The sequence below is a fragment of the Passer montanus genome, unplaced genomic scaffold, assembly GCF_014805655.1.
Source record: "Passer montanus isolate IOZ18808 unplaced genomic scaffold, ASM1480565v1 scaffold47, whole genome shotgun sequence".
Classification (NCBI taxonomy): Eukaryota; Metazoa; Chordata; class Aves; order Passeriformes; family Passeridae; genus Passer; species Passer montanus.
The window spans coordinates 854,742-874,689 of NW_024369596.1; the positions used below are offsets into that span (position 1 = coordinate 854,742).

The window sequence follows — 19,948 nt, forward strand, 5'->3', positions numbered from 1 at the left end:
CCTGGTAAATGTCCATCAGAAAGGAAAACAGGATCCAGCACCCATGCACAGACCACCTCTAATTCCAGGCTCAGCAATGGACACCAGCCCACCCCGTCACTAATTTCACCTTCTGGAAAAGGCCCAAAATCACGGGGTACATCTATTCCCAAGCCCCACAGACACTCAGAGTGGAACTCCGTCTGACACGGTGGAGGAGCACGGCTCCCAAGGAGGGGCCGTGACGAGCAAACCCGCTTTTCTCTAAGAGAATGTGACATGGGGTCAAGTTTGTGCAGGGATTTGGTGGCTATATTTGAACTGCCCGGTTCTCTTCCGCAGCTGCTGCTGGGAGAGCGGGATCACCTCGGGAAGGGGCTGCCAGCACAGGCAGCAGCCCGGCTGCGCTTGCGTTCCGTGATCAAAGAATTCTTTCAGATCCCTAAATGGGACCATTTTGCCAAGGTTTTACTCGCTTCCGAGTTGTTTCCATTAAGTCAAAGTGTTAAAAGTGTAACTGTGATGAAGACAAGCTCGCAGTAGCATTATTTTGTATTTCTGCTGCCAGTCAAAAACAGTTCCCCATAAGGATTTGCCCTTTCCAATGCATTTCCATCAACACCTCCCCTCTAATCTCATGAGTCCCAGAGCCTGAACCAAGCAGCTCCTTTCTCCTTCCCCACTCCTCTCCAGAGCCAACAGCAACAGCTCTGTCAGCGAAGGAAAAGTACTGAACCCCCAGTGCTCAGGGTCTGCAAGCAGAACCCAATCCATTCACTCGCACTCCTCTCCAGAGGCTGGGATTTGAAAGGAAACCTGACCTCGGACTTAAGAAAGCTTCCAGGTCAAGTTTCAGCTCCAAGCTATCCCAGCTCAGCTGAACAGATGGCAGTTGTTCCAGCACAGGTATTTCCCCAGGCTCAGGGAGCCCCCGGAGTTCAGAGGGACAGGGACTGGATCTGCTCCGTGCAGGGAAGGTGCTGCAGGTGAAACCCGCCACTCCAGAGCCCCCAGCACCTCCCCATCCCACCAAAATCTGCTTCTTGAACCCCACAGCCCACCCTCAGTCACTCCAGGGCAGTAGGAATGAGTGTACACTGCTGTAAAGCAAAGCTTTCCAAGCTTAGTATCCCCTTCCACCACCCAAAGCCAAGGTGCAAAATCCAGCCTTGGCCCTGTAAACCTGGAACACAATTTCCAGACAAATTTGTGTGAGTATTCGGCCATTCTTTGGACAAAATTGACTATTCCTGCACAAAACGTGGTCTCTGCTTTGGTATTTTGCAAACTTCAGAGTCAGCACCACTGAGAAGAAACCTTGACCCGAGGAGGGAGTCTGGAAACAGGAACAGGAAAGAGGCTCGGAGCTGGATCCCTCCTTTTCCAGGAGTGACCTCCTCAGAGGGGTCAGCCCCCTGCACGTGGAGCACCTGAACCCATCACCCTGCTCCTCTCAGCAAGGCTCAGGTTCATCATGGGGAGAACAACTGCACAGAGCACCTCAAGTGCAGGTTCAATTGTGGCATCGAGCACTTGCAGGCACAAAATAGCCGTCAGGGCAGGCAAATACAGCCCAGCTCTGCAAAGAACTGTCCAGGAGGTGTTATAACTGATGTTTAAATAGCCCCTGGAATTAATTTCACTTTATTATCCGGGCAAAGAGCCAGAGCTCCAACAAACCAAGGCGATGGTGGATTTCTCCTCCTGTTCCAAAACAACGCTGCTCCTGAAAGTGACAGAGGGGCAAGCCTGAGAATTGACAGAGGGACAGCCCCAGAAAGTGACAGAGGGACAATCCCTGATACTGATAGAGGGGCAAGCCTGAGAACTGACAAGGGGACAACCCCAGAAAGTGACAGAGGGGCAACCCCTGCAAGTGACAGAGGGGCAGTCCTGGGAACACTGATAGAGGGGCAAGCCTGAGAACTGACAAGGGGACAAACCCAGAAAGTGACAGAGGGCGATCCCTGAAAGTGACAAAGGCGTAACTCCTGAAACTGACAGAGGGGCAATCCCAGAAAGTGACAGAGGGGCAGCCCCAGGAACTGACAGAGGGCTAATCCCACAAAGTGACACAGGGGCAACCATGGGAATTGACAGAGGGACAACCCTTGGAACGGACAGAGGAATAATCCCACAAAGTGACAGAGGGACAACCCCAGGAACTGACAGAGGGATAATCCCACAAAGTGACACAGGGGCAACCATGGGAACTGACAGAGGGACAACCCTTGGAACTGACAGAGGGACAACCCCAGGAACTGACAGAGGGACAACCCCGGCTTCCAAGGAGGCAGCCCGGAGCCAAGAGCAGGCGCAGGGCTCCGGCTCGGGCCTGCCTGCCCATGGCAGCCCCGCTCCCGCCGCAGCTCCGGGGACATCCCGGGCTGGCACTGCTGCATGCAGCACGAGCCGCCGTGTCAGGCAGCTCGGTGGCACCGGCACGGCCGGCAGCGCAGCGCGGCTCCTCACGGATCTCCGGCCGCGCTGCAGGGCTGGCCCGAGCCGGGATCCAGCCGGATCTCCTGCCAGCTCCGGGGCTCACCTGGCCGGACCTGGATCCGCCGGGATCCGCCGCTCCCTGGGGAGGCCCTTCCTCACGCTGTTCCCACGGCCCTGAGGGCTCGGCCACCACCGACTCTCATCGTTTCGGTAAGAAACGAGCTGCCCCCCGCCCGCCGTCCGTGCGGCCCCCGGCTCGCCGGGAGCATCCCCGGGCAGCACGGGAGCATCCCCCCGCTGCACCTCCCCGGTATCCCGGTGCCACCCGCGGGGACACCCGTGACAGCGGCCCCGCTCCCCGGCAGCGCCCGCGGAGCGCTGGGGGGGCTCGGGGCCGCTCCCCGCTCCCTCACGGCTCCCCGGGCCGGCGCCGCGACCCCCGCGGGGTGGGGGGGGGACTCACCTTGGCGCGGGTCACCAGGTGCGTGGCGAGCTTCACCACGGCGAAGTTGCCCTTGCCGATGGTGCGCTCGATCTCGTAGTAGCCGATGCGGGCGGGCCCGGGGGGCCGCGGGGGCGGCGGGGCCGGGGNNCCCCCTGGCGGCGGAGGGGGGGGGGGGCGCGCGCTGCGGGTTTGGGGAGAAACCCGCGGGAAATGGGAAACTTGCCGCGCGTGACGTCACGGCAGCAGGGACAGCCCCCCCCGCTCCTGTTCACATACACCTGGGTCACGCCTCGTCTCGGGGGGAGAATGACGTCACAGAGAGGGGCTGCGGCGCTGAGGTTTTGGAGAGGAAGCAGTGAGATATGGGAGATGAGTCTGACGTCACTCTTCAGTGACGTCATGGTGAGACCCCCCCCCCCCCCATCTGGTGCCCCTCTAGCTGCTTCAGTTTTTGGGCAAAACCCACGGGTAATTGGAAACTTGCTCTCGTGACGTCACTCCTTGCGGGGCACATCAGGGACCCCCCCCCACATGCGGGTCACGCCTCATCCTGGGGGCAGAATGACGTCACGGGCGGTAGAATGACGTCACGGCGGGGGGCGGGAGGCGCCGTGGTTTTTAGGGCGAAACCCGCGGAAAACAGGTAAAAGGATTCCCGGTGACATCACTCCGCCACCCCCTCTGCGGCTGGGTGCAGCGTGACGTCACGGGGGGCGCCGCGGTGACGTCACGGCGGGGAGGCGGGAGTTCCGCGGGCGCGGGGCGGAAGCGGCGGCCCGGGGGCGCGCGCGCGCGGGGCAGCGGAAGCGGAAGCGGCGCAGGCGCGGGGGCCGAGCGGAGGGGACGCGCCCGCCATGGAGTCGCGGGGGAAGGAGCCGCAGCCGCCGTGAGTGCGGGGGCACCGCGGGGCCGCGCGGGGCAGCGGGGGGGACGGGGGAGGCGGTGCGGAGGGAACCCGCCCTGCCCGGCCCGGCCCAGTCGGCCCAACCCAACCCAGCCCGGCTCGGCCCGGCCCGGCCCGGGGCGCGGTGTGCCCCCACCGGGCGGCCGCGGAAGCATCGCCCCGCTGCGCTGCGCGCTGTGGATCCTTGGGGATGTGCGGGGATGCTGAGGGCTGGAGCATCCCTGGGATGGGCAGCTGGGCCTGGTCGGGCTGGGGAAAGGAAACCCAAACATCTCCAGGGAGCTGCCAGGCTCTCTTTAGCGAGACCCAGGACAAGGAGCAGCGGCCATAAACTAAAACACAAATTCCTCCTCAACGTGGGGAGGAACTTCTTCCCGTGGGGGAGGCAGGGCACTGGAACAGCTGCCCAGGGAAATCTGGGATCTCGCTCTCTGGGTGCTCCGACCCTCCTGGGTGCACTCCTGTGTCACCTGCTCCTCGGCAGGGCTTGGGCTGGGTGATCTCCGGAGATCTGTAGCAGTTCTGGGATTCTGGGATCAATGGGATCAGTCCCAGCCCCGGATTATCCACCTGGAGTGTGCAGCTCAGCAGCTGTAAGCTGGCTCCGTGGTGCTAAGAGGGACTCATCCCAGAGTCCCAGCCCTTGCTGCTGAGCTGCTCAAGCCTGGTGGCTCAGGCGTGGGGCTGCAGAGCATCCTCGGAGCTGGGCTGTGCTCCCCATGCCCCCTGGCTCAGGGAGTGCCTGCTGCAGAGTCGCTCTGGCACGGAGCAGCACCCGTGCTGCTGTTCTGAGCGCTCCCGGGAGCAGGCAGGGCTGTGTGCAGGGCATTCCTGCAGCCCTGTGCCAGCCCTCTGCGGCGGGCAGCGTGGCTGTGAGCTGTTCTTCCCACAGGAACAGGATGGGCATGGGCGACGGCAACCCGGCAGCAGTGCCGCATGCTGCTGAGGACATTCAGGGAGATGACAGGTGGATGTCACAGGTAAGGCTGGCAGCTGGGTCCCCGTCACTGCGGGGTGTTGGGCCAGCCCACGTTTGGGACCCTGAGCTCAGGACAGCCTGGAGCTGGCAGCTGTCACACCTGTGTGTCCTGCCGTGGTGGAAGGGAGGTTTGGAGTGTCTTTCTGATGAGCTGAGCTGGGTTATTCCTGAGCAGACTGAGAGGGATCCCATCAATCCATACAAAATCTCCAGGGGGTGATCTCAGAAATGGGGCCTGGCTCTGCTCAGTGATGCTCAGTGACAGGACAAGGAGCAATGGCCATGAACTGAACCACCCCAACTTTCATCCAACCCGGGATCCTCACAGGCTTTGGGTCTGGGAGCAGTGTCCAGCAGCTCAGGGTTAATGCCAGCAGGGCTGCTGGAGGGCAGGGCAGGGGGGAGCTGGCTGGGAGCTGTCCCTGTCCTGCAGCAGGAGCAGTTGTCACCTGGAGCTCACCTTGTGGCTCTCCTTGACAGCACAATCGGTTTGTCCTGGACTGCAAGGACAAGGAGCCCGACGTGCTCTTCGTGGGGGACTCCATGGTGCAGTTGCTACAGCAGTACGAGGTAGGGAGGGAGGGATAAAGGGAGGGAGGGAGGGGTGGGTTGGAGCAATTGGAGCGTCTCTCTCTAACCCAGAGGCTGATCATGTGTAACACTGGTGACTTCCACTGTTCCCGTTTTCACTGCCGTCTCCTGAGGCCTTCCTGCCCTGCTTCCTGAGCTCCCCAGGGCCTGGACACTGCTTCAGCTGGCTGCTTTTGCCTCCCTCTCGGAGGCCATCAGCAGCTGCCTGCATTTTGGCACACGTGCAGAGCCCCTCAGCTCTCAGATTCCGGCCTCCTGAGGGCCATCGAGTTCCTGGTGTGGCCAGAACACACTTAGCCTGTAGAATTCAGGGTGCCAGGAACATTGGTCTACTGGTTCTTCCCTAAAATTACTGAGGGAAAGAAGAGTTCTCTTCTGACGTGGTAGCTGAGCAGCTTTGTTCTGCAAGAGCTGCTTCCCTCTGTTCTAGTTTTGTTACCTGGGGATGAGAAGGATTTAATCAGGTCATGGACTCCTTCTTCAAAGGCCCTGTGCTCAGAGACATCAAGGTCTGCAATAGATCAGAGCTCTGGGGCTCTGATGAGTGCAGCAAATCACAGCTCCAGAGACCTTTCCTTCCTTTGTGCCAGGTCTGAGAGCTTGAACCTCAGCATCTCCATCTCTTCCAACTCCAAATAAAACCTGGTTCTTGTCTAAGTGCCCTTTGTGGAGTGAGATTTCAGAGCAGGGCTCGTGGCTGCCCTCAGTGACCTTGAGGACAGCGTGTGGTGTCCCTGCCTCACAGGCAGGATGCTGCTCTGAAGCAGCACCTTGGTTTCTGCTTGCAGATATGGAGAGAGCTCTTCTCACCGCTCCATGCACTGAATTTTGGGATTGGTGGAGACACCACGGGCCACGTTCTATGGAGACTGAAGAACGGTGAACTGGAGAACATTAAACCCAAGGTACGAGCTGCAGAGTTAGTGGGGATGTCCAGGTGTGCAGTGAAGGTCACCTGCAGCTGCAGGCCTGGCAAAGTGGCTGAGGGCAGTGGGCAGTGCCAGCCCCGGGGCTGAACTCTTAATCCTGACTCTCCCTGCAGCTCCCTGGCCACAGATGATGTTTATGCAGGGATTTCAGGGTCATCAGCCCTGTTAGCGCTTGGCTCTGGAAAAGCTGCAAACATTTTTCTCTCCTTGCAGGTCATTGTTGTTTGGGTTGGAACAAATAACCACGAAAACACAGCAGAAGAAGTCGCAGGGGGAATCGAGGCCATCGTGCGCCTGATAAACACCCAGCAGCCACAGGCCAAAGTGATCGTGCTGGTGGGTCCCTGCTCCCTGGGCTGTGCCTCTGGCTGTACCTCTGCCTTACTGGGAGTCACTGGGTGCCAAAGTGATCGTGCTGGTGGGTCCCTGCTCCCTGGGCTGTGCCTCTGCCTCACTGGGAGTCACTGGGCGGTGCTGGGAGGGCAGTCCCCCGATCTGTCCTCTGCTTTGTGCCTCCCCTCGCTGGCTTGGCATTGCAGGAGCCCTCCTTTGGCCCTCCCAGAGCTGGGTGCACTCATTCCCAGTAACTATCCCACTTACCAATGTTGCTGAGGAAATCCTGTGAGGGGAAAATAGGTGCCCAAATCCCAGTTGGCATTGGGAATCCTGGTTGGCTTCCTTGTCCTAAGGATGCTGCTGCCTGTCTTGCTGAGGAGCTGAAAGTGAATGGCAAGAGCACAAGCTGATCCATTTAAAAAATAAAAGAAAGCAGTTTCCCTGCCAGCCAGTGCTTGGAGCTCATCTGGCTCCTTCACTTGCATTTCACATTAGCCCCAATTCAAGGATGATTTCCTCTTGTCACAGACATCCTAAATCTTGAATTGGAAGGGAAAGCAGGGCTCCTGATGCCATCAGAGCATCAAAGCTCTTTTCTGCCTCCTCTCGTGCCAGGGCCTGCTACCTCGTGGAGAGAAGCCAAACCCTCTGCGGCAGAAGAACGCCAAGGTGAACCACCTGCTGAAAGCCTCGCTCCCCAGACTGCCCAACGTGCAGCTGCTGGACGTGGACGTGGGCTTCGTGCACTCGGATGGCACCATCTCCTACCACGACATGTTCGACTTCCTGCACCTGACGGGCGGGGGCTACGCCAAGGTCTGCAAGCCCCTCCACGAACTGATCATGCAGCTGCTGGAGGAGACCCCCGAGGAGAAACGAGCTGCCCTGGCCTGAGGCTGCTGTCAGCGTGGAGAGCATCATCCAGCCCATCAGATCAGTTCTGTCACTGGCACTACAGAATCCTTCTTTCTTAAAGCACTTTCCATTGTAGAATGTTACCGGATGTCCGTACCTAGTGTTTTGAGGGGGAAGGCTCATGTTTAACTGGTCTTGTACATACGAGGGCCGGCTGGGTTGGTTTTATTGCAGGAGGGAATTAGCTGAAGAAGAGTTTTACTTTTAAACCATTCCTCATTTGAAACGAGAACAGGACTGTCACTCTGTGCCCCTCATGTCTTGTTGCCCTGTGGTTGTCCTAGACCCCCTGTAGCCTGTCCGACAGCCCGCTCCTGGCTCACCGTTCCTGGCTGCAGCCATCGTGCTCTGTGTATTTGCCTGGGAACAAGAATCACATTCCACTTGCAAAAGCCAGAACAGATGCATTTTTCCAAACTCGGTTCCACCTTCTAGGCGGTTTTGGGTTTTTTTGTTCGGGGTTTTTTTTGTTTGTTTGTTGTTTGTTTTACTGAGGGGGGTTAAATGACACGTGTTGCTTTCTCACTCCTTTCTGAAGCAGCTTAAAAACTGGAATTCAGAAATTTAAAGAAGCAAACAGTTACCTGAACTCGTGTAACACTCCCCAGTGCTTGTCTTGTGCTCGTTTCCCCAGTCCTGCTAGCGGGGGCTCCTTCCCTCCCACGCAGCTCTCCTGGGGCACCTTCCCCTCCTCCCACGCAGCTCTCCTGGGAATGCTCCCATTTGGGTGCTGCTGCTGGCCCCTGCTCCTGCTGCCCGTGATGTTGCTGGCTTTTAGCAGTTGCTCAGTGTAGGATTTTAATGATCCAGTAATTGGCAGTCACTTCCTCACTCCTCTGGAACTGACAGACATCCTTCCGAGGTGCCCGGGCTCTTTGCAGGTTTTTTTTTTTCTATTTTTTTATTAAGTATGACTGTTACATCCTTTTTTTTCTAAAGCAAACCCACATGAAGAGCCCCTGGCTGCAAGGCCTAAATCACTCTGAAGCTTTACAGATAGCAAGGTGTATATTTCCTTATCACTACTGGTTTACTTGTATAAACATTTTATTTGAGCAACTACAGCCTCTTAGAGTAAAAAGTGGAGTTAAGGCGTAGCTTCTCCTGCCCTGGACACTGTTCCTCACCTCGAGCAAGGGAGCCAGGTGGGCAGGTGCCCTCCTAAAGGGCTGTGGCTCAGTGGAGTTTTGGTTTGGTTTGTAGTTCAGAGGGCTGGTTGTAGCGAAACAACTTTTCATTTCAAACTGAGACCTTCTCTTCCAGAAAGAAACGGTTTGGACCTGAGAAGCAGAGCCCTAGATGAATTGATGACTTGCAAATAACCTATTTTAAACCAAAATCTGTTCCTCCCTGCCTTACCTGCCAGAGCTGGAGCTCAGTGGTGCCACGCTGGGTTTGTGCTTCCCGCGGGAAGCCAGGCAGGTAAACCTGGGAGGAACAGCTTCACTCCGTGCTCCAAGGGAGGGTGTTCAGGTGTCAGGTGGCTCTGCTGAAGCCCATAGGTACTGTACATAGTCTGTCTGCCCTTTGCTGTAGCCAAGGGGCTGGTGTGTAACTCTGACCTAGCGTTGAGGAATCCCCTAACGTCCCACCTCGTCCCCCTCCTCCTGTAGGTTTGATCATAGCAGGATTCCTGCCTGGATTGCATGCATAGTGTGTGTTTTGTTTCCAGTATATGTGATCTACACACAGATGAAGGAAAGGTGAAGCATTCCCCTGGCCAGGATCAGACACAGGGAGCTGCAGAGTGCCATGGAGAGGAGGGATCACATCCTGCCCCCATGATCCAGAGCAGGGGTGCTGCTCCCTGCAGCTCCATGGCCTTGCAGGGCAGGCTTTGAGAGAACACTGCTCATGCTTCCCATAGGCTTCTGGCTGGAAGTACTGGGGAAGGGCAAGTGGAAAATCAGATGTTAAAAGTGCAGTGCAGTGGAGAGTTCCTGGGGAAGGGTTTATCCCATCCCCAGCCCCCTCAGGGAGCCGGGATAAAACCCGTTCTTGCTCCCTGAGAGCTTTCCCTCTCCAGGCTTGTGAGAAAAGGCCGTGTGCTTGTTTAATCTCTGCATCCCTGCTCCCTTCCCTCCCTGCTGCTGCTGCTGCATTTGGCTGAAGAGATGCTAACCAGGAATGTACTCTGCAGTAAAGCTCTGGCTTCGCTCGGCACCCTGTGCTCGCTGGGAGCCAGCCCCTGGGCAGGGTGCCGAGTGGCCCAGGGAATTTGGCAGGCTCCGGCGCCACCGGGGAGGCTCTGCTGGCTCTGCTTAGGCTTGGCTTGCTGAGGTGCCATGCTCTGTGCTGGTTCAGTGCTCTCGGCTCTGCTTGTTGCTGCCTGGCAGGAAACTGCCCCGCTCACCTGAGAGGTGTCGTGGGCGAGAGGAGATGTGCCTCCTGCTCACCCCGTGCTGAAATCCGAGTGCCTCCTGTGAGAAAACTTCAGTTCCAGCTCTGGATGTCCCTCGGGACGGGGCTGGGCTGGGGTTGTGGCCTGCTCTGAGTGAGCATGTCCAGTTTCGTGTTTATGCAGCAGAGAGGAGAACAAACAAAAGATGTGAAATGACAGAGTTGTGAGGTGCCGGGGGAGGGTGAGGCAGGAGCGGGGAGGCCCCCATACCTCCCCTCGCTGCCCACCCACTGCCCCGAGCCTTCCCCGGGACACAACCTTTGTGATTCTGCTTTGGCAAAAATGCATCGGCTGGTAGAAGTCACTGTTAGTGCATATTTCGATATAAATGTCAATGTTTCACCAACCGTGTCGCAGCCTGTGTGTGTGTGTGTGCCCAGCCGTCTCCTGCCCTGTCTCGGTCACTTCTGGAGGTCTCCATGGGGCCAGGCAGGTGCTGCCAAAGCTCCCACTGCGCCTCTGGGAGTCGTGCTCAGCCAGATCCTTGCTCCTCGTTCAATTCCTGCTTCCCCCCACTCCGTCTGGGGCTGGTTTTGTCTGTTTTCCCTCCTTTCCCCGTGCAGATCTGGGTGCTGCACCCAAACCTGCGAGCACGGTGCTGCAGGTGGAGGGCACTGGTTGATTTTGGCCCTCGACAGGACATCGGCTGGTGCTGGATTCCCGAGTGATTTATCTCGAGTGGCCCTGGAGCAAGCAGGGAATGCACATCCCCACGCAACCCCGCTCACAGCCATCCTGCAAGAGGCGGCTCGAGTTCCGTCAGGGCCGAGGAGCCGGCCGGAATTCTGCTTCTCTTCCCACATGTCTGTCCCTGGGGTTGTCCCATCTGCCGCCAGCGCCGCCACCTGCACCTGGAAACCGCGGGCAGACTGTCCAGACTGGGATCCTCAGGGACAGGAGGGCCCGGAGAAATAAAGTGCACAATAGCAGCAGTGCCTTGTCTCGTGGCGTTTGTCCCGTGGAGCACAGCAGGAAGCTGGTGGTGGCAGCAATCCTGGATATCAGAGCCAGCCCAGGAAGTGGCTCTGAGTGAGGTGACACGGGGCTGAGCCCCTTCAGAGGGGGATTTTAAATCAAAACCCCCAGCTGCAGGCAAATAAAATGTGATAGAGAGGTCACAGAGCTGTGGGAGAGAGGCCTGGAGGGCTCAGCAGCAGCTGGGATGGGGGGTGTTTTGGGATACACTCCAAAAATGCACTGTGGCATCACTGCCGCTTCCCCCAAGCATGGGAAAAAAGTTACTCTGAATTATTCCATCTCTGGTGGTGAAGGGTGCAACAAATGAGAGAGGCTGCAGGAAGCCCGGGAGGAATGCGGAGAGCAGCAGGAGAAGGGGATGGAGCAGACCCATCCCTTCCCTGCCAGGATTCTTCCATGTCCTCACGGGCTTTAGGGAGGTGGGCAGGGGGTTTGGGTGGGCGTCTGGAATGCTGCATGGCTTCCCTGTTGGGGCAGGGGCTCCATGTGGGGTCTCCTGTGGAGCAGGGGCTATGCAGGACAAGGCTGCCCTGCAGCGTTCCAGAGGGGGCAGGATCTGCCCTACAGAGCCGGGCTTTTTCTGTGGGGTTCCGCAGGATCCCATGTGGAGCAGGGGCTCCCCTTTGGAGCCGGGGTCCTATAGAGCCATGGGGGTCCCCTATAGAGCCATGGGGGTCCCCTATAGAGCCATGGGGCTCCCCTGTACAGCCAGGCTTCCCCTGCGTGGTCCCATATGGAGCAGGGACTGCCTTATGGGGTTTTACATGGGACAGGGGCTGCCCCATAGGACAGGGCATCCCCTGTGTGCTTCCCCATGGAGCCGGGCTTCCCCGGCGGGGTCGCGCACGGAGCTCGGTGCCCCGGGGCGGGGGTTACCGGCCGGGCGGTCCCCGAGCTCGGACCGGTACCCCGGTTCGGGTCAGTTCCCCTGGGTTCGGGCCGGTCCCCCCGGGCTCGGGTCGGTCCCCCCGGGCTCGCGTCGGTCCCGGGTTCGGGCCGGTCCCCCCGGGCTGGGGCCGGTTCTCCGGGTTCGGGTGGGTCCCCTGGGCTCGGCCCGGTCCCCCCGGGTTCGGGTCGGTTCCCCCGGGTTCGGGTCGGTTCCCAGGGTTCGGGTCGGTCCCTCCGGGCTCGGCCCGGTCCCCCCGGTTCGGGTCGTCCCCCGGGGCCGGGGCGGGGGTTACCGGCCGGGCGGTCCCAGAGCTCGGACCGGTACCCGGGCTCGGGTCAGTTCCCCTGGGTTCGGGCCGGTCTGCCCGGGCTCGGGTCGGTCCCCCCGGGCTCGCGTCGGTCCCGGGTTCGGGCCGGTCCCCCCGGGCTGGGGCCGGTTCTCCGGGTTCGGGTCGGTCCCCCCGGTTCGGCCCGGTCCCCCGGGGTTCGAGTCAGTCCCGTCGGGGCTCGGGTCAGTCCCGGGTTCGGGCTGGTCCCCCCGGTTCGGGTCGGTCCCCCGGGGCTCGGGTCGGTCCCGTCGGGGCTCGGGTCGGTCCCCCCGGTTCGGGTCGGTCCCCCGGGGCTCGGGTCGGTGCCGGGTCCGGCCCGCTCCCCCCGCCCCCCCCGCCGCGTCACTTCCCCGGCCGGGCGCTCAGCGCGCGCCGGGCCTGACGTCACCGCCGGTCCGTGTTTACCGCGGTGCGGAACGGGAAGGGGAGAGGAACCGGGACCGGCACCGGCACCGGGACCGGCACCGGCAGCGGCTCCGGCAGCGGCTCCGCGCCCCGCCACAGCGCCCGGCCCCGCTCCGGCCCGGCCATGGCGCACGGCCCCGGCTGAGCGCCCCGTCCGTCCCGTCCCTTCCCGTCCCGTCCGTGCCGTCCCGCCCCGCGGACCTTGGCCGGGGATGCTGGCGGGATGTCGGGCGCCGCGGCGGCCGTGCTGGCCTGGGCGCTGCTGGCCGGGGCGCTGCTGCCCCCGCCGCCCGTCCGGCCCCAGCCCCTGCCCCGCGGCGACCGCGAGGTGCACGAGAAGGAGGCGCAGTTCAACACCACCTACAGCGACTGGGTGCACGCCAACCTGCTCAACATCTACGCCTTCAACCACAGCGTCCGCAGGAACCGGGTGAGCCGGGGTGGGCAGCGCCGCCGCGACCCCCGCGGGCTCCGCGCCCCCCGGGCCGTGCGGGGTGCGCGGGGCACGGCAAGCCCTGCCACGGCGGCCGGGCAAAGTCCAGCCTTGCTCCGGAGCCAGCGCGGCCCGACCCGCCCGGGCAGCGGCTCAGCTGTGCCTGTCCCTGCAGACCGAGGGCGTGCGGGTGTCCGTCAATGTCCTCTCGGACCAGAAGGACCAGCCCGTGCTCTTCGTGGTGAGGCAGAAGGAGGCGGTGGTCTCCTTCCAGGTGCCGCTCATCCTCCGGGGCCTGTGAGTACCGGGGGGTGGGCAGGAGTTCCCTAGGCTGGGATTCACCAGGCAGGAGTTCCCCAGGCTGGGATTCACCAGGCAGGAGTTCCCCAGGCTGGGATTCACCAGGCAGGAGTTCCCCAGGCTGGGATTCACCAAACAGGAGTTCGACAGGATGGGATTCACCAAACAGGAGTTCCCCAGGCTGGGATGCCCACTCAGGAGTTCCCCAGGCTAGGATCCACCAAACAGGAGTTCCCCAGGCTGGGATGCCCACTCAGGAGTTCCCCAGGCTGGGATTCACCAGGGAGGAGTTTGACAGGATGGGATTCACCAGGCAGGAGTTCCCCAGGCTGGGATTCACACCCAGCAGTTCCCCAGGCCGGGATGCCCCAGGCAGGGTCCCTGGGAGGGGCTGCTGGGCACACTCCTGGGCTCAGCTGGGCTCTCCCTGCCCAGGTACCAGCGGAAATACGCGTACCAGGAGGTGAGCCGCACGCTGTGCCAGCCGCAGACCAAGGCCGAGGTGGAGACCCAGCACTTCTACGTGGATGTGTCCACGCTGTCCCTCAACACCTCCTACCAGCTGCGGGTCACGCGCGTGGAGAACTTCGTGCTGCGGTGAGGGGAGCCCCGCGCCCTTCTGCCCTTCCCTGCCCGCTGCCCGTGGGGGCTGCAGGGGCTGTGGACCCCCCTCGCCACCCATCTCTGTGCTCTCTGCAGGACCAATGAAAGGTTCAGCTTCAACGCCACGGCCGCCCAGCCGCAGGTGAGGCAGCCAGCACGGCGTGGCACGGGGGGCTGCAGCCAGGAGAGGAGAGGAGCGTGGCCCCCGTGGCAGCAACGGGCCCTCTGTCCCCACAGTACTTCAAGTACGAGTTCCCCGAGGAAGTGGACTCGGTGATCGTGAAGGTGACCTCAGCCATGGCCTTCCCCTGCTCCGTCATCTCCATCCAGGACATCCTGGTAGGTCGGGGCAGTGCTCTCCTCTCTGGGTGACGCGTGGTGCCCGGCGGGGCTGACAGCCCCTCTGCCCCCACAGTGCCCTGTCTACGACCTGGACAACAACGTGGCCTTCATCGGGATGTACCAGACCATGACGAAGAAGGCGGCCATCACCGTGCAGGTGGGCACGGGGCTGTGCCAGGGGGCTGAGCTGTGCCCAGTCCCTCCCTGGTGCTGCAAAGGATGTCCCTGGGACAGCCTCTGGCATGGGAGACGCCCTGGTGGGCTCTGCTGACCCCTGTTTCTTGCTGCAGAAGAAGGATTTCCCCAGCCACAGCTTCTACGTGGTGGTGGTGGTGAAGACGGAGGACGAGGCGTGCGGGGGGGCTCTGCCCTACTACCCCCTCTCCAAGAATGCCTCTCCAGGTTTGCAGCGGGGCTGCCGCCGTGTGTGGGGATGAGCTGGGGACGGGGCAGAGAGCTGAGCCCTGTCCCTGCCTTCTTCCAGATGAGCCCGTGGATCAGCACAACCGGCAGAAGACCCTGGAGGTGATGGTGTCACCTGCCATCACCTGTGAGTCTGGGGGGGCTGGGGGTGCTGGGCTCTGTGGGGACCCTGGCAGGGTCCCCGAGGTGCCAGCCCCACTGAGGGCCTGTCCTGGCTCTGCACAGCCGAGGCCTACGTGCGCAGTGTTCTCTTCTGCCTCGGCATCTTCCTCTCCTTCTACATCCTCACGCTGCTCATCGCCTGCTGGGAGAGCTGCCGGTGAGTGCCCGGGTGCCCGTGCCCCTCTGGGTGCTGAGCCCGTGGGCACAGCCCTGCTGGGGGCCCCGGGGCTGTGTCACCTCGCCCCAGCAGTGGCACAAACTGGCCCTTCCCTCGGCAGGCAGCACAAGAGGAAGGGGCTCCTGGCAGCCATGGATTCGCCCAGCCTGGACACAGGTGAGGGCTGGAGGCAGCAGCCAGCAGCATGGAGGGGTCTGCCTGGGGAATTCCTCGTTGTTCTGCCCTCTTGAGCCTGTGGCAAAGCCTCTGCCTCTCAGCAGAATCCCCCTGAGTCCCTGGGGATAAATCCCGGTGTCAGGGAGGCAGGGAGGTCCCAGCTGTGGGGCTGGCAGGGCTGTGCTGGGGCTTTCCATCTCACCAGGTCTATCTCTTTCTTCTCGTGGCTTTCCGGGAACTCCCAGCGTCACTCCTGGGTAGGTGCCAGCTCTGTCCTTGGCTCTGAGCTCACTCCGTGCCAGGGCAGGGGTGGTGGCAGCTGCTTTGTGCCCAGTGCCCTGGGACAGGGGTGCCACAGAGCGTGACGGGGACGCTCCTGTCCCTCAGGTCACTCCCGTGGCATCCCCGACTCCTTCCTGAACCACGGCCCCTACGACAGCTACGGTTACGGCTCCTTCGGTGAGTGCCACACGCTGTCCCCTGTCCCTCACCCCCTGCCCGTGGGCCGTGCCCACCCTCTGCCTGTCCTTGTCCTTGCAGGGAACGGCTCCTCCAGCAGCACCGAGGGCATCACAGACAGCCTGGGCTCAGCAGAAGTCTCCTACAGTTACGTGGGTGAGTTGCTGGGCCGCCGGTGTGGCCGCAGCCCTGCGGAGCCTCGTGCCCGGCGCCATCCTGGCTCTGTCCCCTCCATCTCCGGGAAGGGTCCTGGGGCTGCTGGCCCCTCCACGCAGCCCCCAGCGGGGTTCCCATCTGTGGCACACCTCGGGGAGCTCTGCTTCAGTAACTCTGGCTTTCCTTTGAAGGGCAGGAGCAGTTCAAGCGGCGCACGCCCTCCGCCCCGACGAGGCCGCTGAGCATTCCCATGGGTAGATGCTGGTACCGGGCAGGGTTGGGCCAATCAGGGCGAAATCTGCCCAGCCCTAGGCTGTGCCCGGGGCACAGAACCCCCGCTCCCCTCCCTCAGAGCAGCACATTGTCCCCCTGGCCCTCGGTGTTCCCAGCAGAGCCCCGGGGAACAGGCACGGGGCAGTGCTTGCCCACGTGGGCACAGCCACCACCTGTCCCAGGGCAGGGCTGTAGGGAGCTGAAACCTGTCCAGCCCAGTGGTTAATTGGGGCTGATTGGGGTTCGGGGGCGGGCCCCGAGGCGGGCTGGCCCGGGGGCTGTGCTGATGGCCCTGGCTGGCTGCAGGGGAGCGCTCCCTGGAGAACGTGGCCGGCCGGCCGCGCCTGGACTCGCTCAGCTCCGTGGAGGAGGACGACTACGACACGCTGGCCGACATCGACTATGACAAGAACGTCATCCGCACCAAGGTGCGTGTCCCCCCAGCCCCCAGCGTGTCCCCGCTGGCCAGGCAGGCCCCTGACCCCCCTCTCCCTCCAGCAATACCTGTGCGTGGCCGACCTGGCGCGCAAGGACAAGCGGGTGCTGCGGAAGAAGTACCAGATTTATTTCTGGTGAGTGGGAGGCAGTGGGGAGGGGGGCAGCCAGCAGTGTCCCAGCCTGGGGCGCACCTCAGGGACCCCCTGACAGCCCCACCCTCTCCCAGGAACATCGCCACCATCGCTGTCTTCTACGCCCTGCCCGTCATCCAGCTCGTCATCACCTACCAGACGGTGAGTGTGGCCAGTGAGGGGCTCCGGGGAGCTCTGGGGGCTGCACTCCCAAACTCTGCTCCCTGGGAGCCCCCTGTGCGCCTCACCCTGCTCGTGCCCGCAGGTGGTGAACGTCACTGGCAACCAGGACATCTGCTACTACAACTTCTTGTGCGCCCACCCGCTGGGGAACCTCAGGTGGGCTGGGGGGACGGTGGAGGCTGGCTGGGGGTCCCCTGTGCCCAGGGCTGGGCTGCAGCGGGACCCCAGGGAGGGAGGGGCTCCACAGCACCCACGCTGGGACTGGCCCCTTGCAGCGCCTTCAACAACATCCTGAGCAACCTGGGCTACGTGCTGCTGGGTTTGCTCTTCCTGCTGATCATCCTGCAGCGCGAGATCAACTACAACCGCGCGCTGCTGCGCAACGACGCCCACGCCCTGGTGAGGGACAGGGCTGCCCGGGGGGCTGGAGCTGCCTGCTGGGGCTCAGCCTGCCGGGACCCCCTTCCCTCCCTCTCCTCTGCCCCGCAGGAGTGTGGCATCCCCAAGCACTTTGGGCTCTTCTACGCCATGGGCACCGCCCTCATGATGGAGGGGCTGCTCAGCGCCTGCTACCACGTCTGCCCCAACTACACCAACTTCCAGTTCGGTGAGTGCCAACCCCCCCAAGTCCCTCCCCACCCACAGCGGGGCCGCCCACGCCCCCTCACCGCCGTGCCCCCCCAGACACCTCCTTCATGTACATGATCGCGGGGCTCTGCATGCTGAAGCTCTACCAGAAGCGCCACCCGGACATCAACGCCAGCGCCTACAGCGCCTACGCCTGCCTGGCCCTCGTCATCTTCTTCTCCGTGGTGGGCGTGGTGAGTGCTCAGGGGGGCGCTCGGGGAGGGGGGCTGCTTGTCCCCGCGGCTCACTGCCCGCCCCCCGCGCTCCCTGCAGGTCTTTGGCAAGGGGAACACGGCCTTCTGGATCGTCTTCTCCGTCATCCACATCGTGGCCACACTGCTGCTCAGCACCCAGCTGTACTACATGGGGCGCTGGAAGCTGGGTGAGGATGGGCACCGGGAGCGAGGTGGGAGGGGACAGTGTGGTGGCCCCCCAGGAGGAGTTGTCACCTCCCCTGTCCCCGCAGACTCGGGCATCCTGCGCAGGATCCTGCACGTGCTGTACACGGACTGCGTGCGGCAGTGCAGCGGGCCCATGTACGTGGTGAGTGCTGGCACCAGGGCCTCCGGCTCTGCAGAGACCCTCCCCGGCAGCCCCCCCAGCACAGCCTCCCCTGGTCCCTCACAGCCCCCTCCTCTTCTGCAGGACCGAATGGTGCTCCTGGTCATGGGGAACATCATCAACTGGTCACTGTGAGTGCAGAGCTGGGCACGTGGCAGATCCCACCCTGCTTCTCCCCGTCCCTGCTGCCGCCCCCACCCCTCTCCTGTCCCTCCGTGGGGCTGGGCTGAGGACTGGCAGCTGTGAGCCCAGCATGGCAGGTCCCCCTGCAGCTGTGGCACCCCGGAGTCCCCACGTGCTGCCTGATCTCCTGGGGGCTGCAGACATGCTTTGGGGACAGTGGGGTATGGCAGGGGCACCCCCAGGCTGACCCCAGTGCCTGTCCCTGCCTCCCCAGCGCTGCCTACGGCCTCATTGTCCGCCCCAATGATTTTGCTTCCTACCTGCTGGCCATCGGCATCTGCAACCTCCTCCTCTACTTCGCCTTCTACATTATCATGAAGGTGGGAGCTCAGCCCTCAGCCCCCAGGGGCCCAGAGGGCAGGCAGGACGGGGGTGGGCACTGCTACCAGCTCCTGCCCGCCCGCTGACCCCGGCCTCTCCCGCAGCTCCGCAGTGGCGAGCGCATCAAGCTCATCCCCCTGCTCTGCATCATCAGCACCTCCGTGGTCTGGGGCTTCGCCCTCTTCTTCTTCTTCCAGGGGCTCAGCACCTGGCAGGTGAGCAGAGGGTGGCACAGGCAGCGGGGCGGGCAGGGTGGCCGTGGGCAGCACGGTGACGCTGGCCCTGTGCCCGGCAGAAAACACCAGCTGAATCCCGGGAGCACAACCGTGACTGCATCCTGCTCGACTTCTTTGACGACCACGACATCTGGCATTTCCTCTCCTCCATCGCCATGTTCGGCTCCTTCCTGGTGAGTGCTGGTTCCACTGTCACGGCAGCCGCTGTGCCCAGGTCAGCAGTGCCCTGCTCCCCTCACTGCCCTCGCTCCACAGGTGCTGCTGACGCTGGACGATGACCTGGACTGTGTCCAGCGGGACAAGATCTACGTTTTCTAGGAGCCTGCAGCCACCCGCTGCCCTGGGACTGTGCCAAACTGCAGCCCTGGGAGGGGCACCCGCCCCTGGGGAGGGATGTCTGCGCTGCAGGTCCTGCCAGCCACTCTGTCCCCCTCCCCACACAGCCCTGGGGTCCTGGTTTGCCTCCTCCCCGCCAGCCGGGTCCCATCCCTGGGCCCGCCACAGCCAAAAACGGGGCTGGGGGGCCACCAGAGCATCCGTCCTCTGTGTCAGGTGACACTGGAAAAGGTGCTGCTGCTGCTCCGTGTCCGTGTGCCCGTGGGCACAGTGGGGGGACCGGAGCCAGCGCCGTGCCAGCAGCCCCGTGGCCCCCCGAGCACGTGGGTGTGGGTCTCTCTTCAGTGCCTGAGTCGAGTGGGTGGGAGCTGGGGGTGCGTGGGGCCAGCACGGTGCTGGCAGTGGCCGGAGAGTGGCTCGTGTCCCCTCCAGCGTCCCAGGAGGGGTGGCCACAGCGGGCCCCGTCGCTCCCCGCTGAGGTGCCGCGCTCCCCGCGCGCGGATCTGCTGGGAAGGGACTCTCATTAAAGTGTCTGCACTTTGCCCCTGTGCCTGCTGCCGTGGGGCAGCTGCCCCCCGTGTCCCTTCTCCCCACGGGCTTTTGGGAGAGGGGAGATGCTGCAGGGGCTGGGAAAGCAGTGCCCTGCAGAGCACATGGGGGGGTGGCTGTGGGTCACAGGCACCCCACGGGTGGGTCAGGGGTGCTCGGTGAGACCCACTTCGTGGGCAGCAAAGTTCCCTGGGGGCTGGGGCGTGCTTGCCCAGGGAGGGGTAGAGGGAATCCCGGGACGTGCGGGCTGCCCAGGCGCGGTGCCCGCGGGATGCCGCAGCCGGTCCCGGCAGCCCCGAGCGGGCTCCGTGGGTGTCACCCGGGCGGGGGGACCCTGCGGCCGGCCCGGCTCCCGGCGGTGAGCGCACGGGAAAACC

At 62.7% G+C, this 19,948-nt stretch overlaps 3 protein-coding genes across 6 annotated transcripts in view; 2 read left to right on the top strand and 1 right to left on the bottom strand.

The window, feature by feature from the left end:
• The window catches only part of SIK3 (SIK family kinase 3), a 70,504-nt gene extending 67,500 nt beyond the window's left edge, over positions 1–3,004 (bottom strand). Inside the window, exon 1 of the mRNA XM_039722033.1 lies at positions 2,885–3,004. The gene's annotated coding sequence lies outside the window, so the exon portion shown is untranslated. The remainder of the gene's footprint in view (positions 1–2,884) is intronic.
• Positions 3,005–3,609: 605 nt separating this feature from the next.
• On the top strand, positions 3,610–10,853 carry PAFAH1B2 (platelet activating factor acetylhydrolase 1b catalytic subunit 2). Its single transcript, XM_039721932.1, has 6 exons — positions 3,610–3,752; positions 4,663–4,750; positions 5,230–5,319; positions 6,129–6,245; positions 6,483–6,605; positions 7,221–10,853. Exons 1-6 carry the CDS (start codon positions 3,721–3,723, stop codon positions 7,497–7,499), a joined length of 729 nt encoding a protein of 242 aa, XP_039577866.1. The 5' UTR covers positions 3,610–3,720; the 3' UTR covers positions 7,500–10,853.
• Positions 10,854–12,495: 1,642 nt separating this feature from the next.
• Positions 12,496–19,565, top strand: SIDT2 (SID1 transmembrane family member 2). Of its 4 annotated transcripts, XM_039721851.1 has the most exons (28): positions 12,496–12,951; positions 13,130–13,251; positions 13,690–13,851; positions 13,954–13,999; positions 14,095–14,196; positions 14,273–14,356; positions 14,490–14,601; positions 14,684–14,749; positions 14,848–14,941; positions 15,063–15,118; positions 15,364–15,375; positions 15,506–15,577; positions 15,659–15,733; positions 15,925–15,987; positions 16,313–16,434; positions 16,505–16,578; positions 16,671–16,737; positions 16,841–16,914; positions 17,034–17,157; positions 17,248–17,365; positions 17,443–17,579; positions 17,659–17,767; positions 17,852–17,928; positions 18,031–18,077; positions 18,344–18,449; positions 18,555–18,665; positions 18,746–18,859; positions 18,942–19,565. In XM_039721851.1, exons 1-28 carry the CDS (start codon positions 12,745–12,747, stop codon positions 19,002–19,004), a joined length of 2,616 nt encoding a protein of 871 aa, XP_039577785.1. In that variant the 5' UTR covers positions 12,496–12,744; the 3' UTR covers positions 19,005–19,565. The 4 variants fall into 4 exon arrangements, with proteins under 4 accessions (XP_039577785.1, XP_039577786.1, XP_039577787.1 ...); XM_039721852.1 differs by lacking the exon at positions 15,364–15,375; XM_039721853.1 differs by lacking the exon at positions 15,925–15,987 and having other exon boundaries at positions 12,497–12,951.
• Positions 19,566–19,948: the final 383 nt, after the last annotated feature.

What these genes read in the sequence shown, in the direction of transcription:
- SIDT2 (XM_039721851.1), top strand. Translation starts at nt 12,745, where the DNA reads ATGTCGGGCGCCGCGGCGGCCGTGCTGGCCTGGGCGCTGCTGGCCGGG. An exon ending in CCGCTCATCCTCCGGGGCCT is followed by an intron (nt 13,252 to 13,689) that starts GTGAGTACCGGG and finishes CTCCCTGCCCAG; the next exon opens with GTACCAGCGGAAATACGCGT. An exon ending in AGGCGGCCATCACCGTGCAG is followed by an intron (nt 14,357 to 14,489) that starts GTGGGCACGGGG and finishes TTCTTGCTGCAG; the next exon opens with AAGAAGGATTTCCCCAGCCA.
- PAFAH1B2 (XM_039721932.1), top strand. Translation starts at nt 3,721, where the DNA reads ATGGAGTCGCGGGGGAAGGAGCCGCAGCCGCC. An exon ending in TGGAGAACATTAAACCCAAG is followed by an intron (nt 6,246 to 6,482) that starts GTACGAGCTGCA and finishes CTCTCCTTGCAG; the next exon opens with GTCATTGTTGTTTGGGTTGG. An exon ending in AGGCCAAAGTGATCGTGCTG is followed by an intron (nt 6,606 to 7,220) that starts GTGGGTCCCTGC and finishes CTCTCGTGCCAG; the next exon opens with GGCCTGCTACCTCGTGGAGA.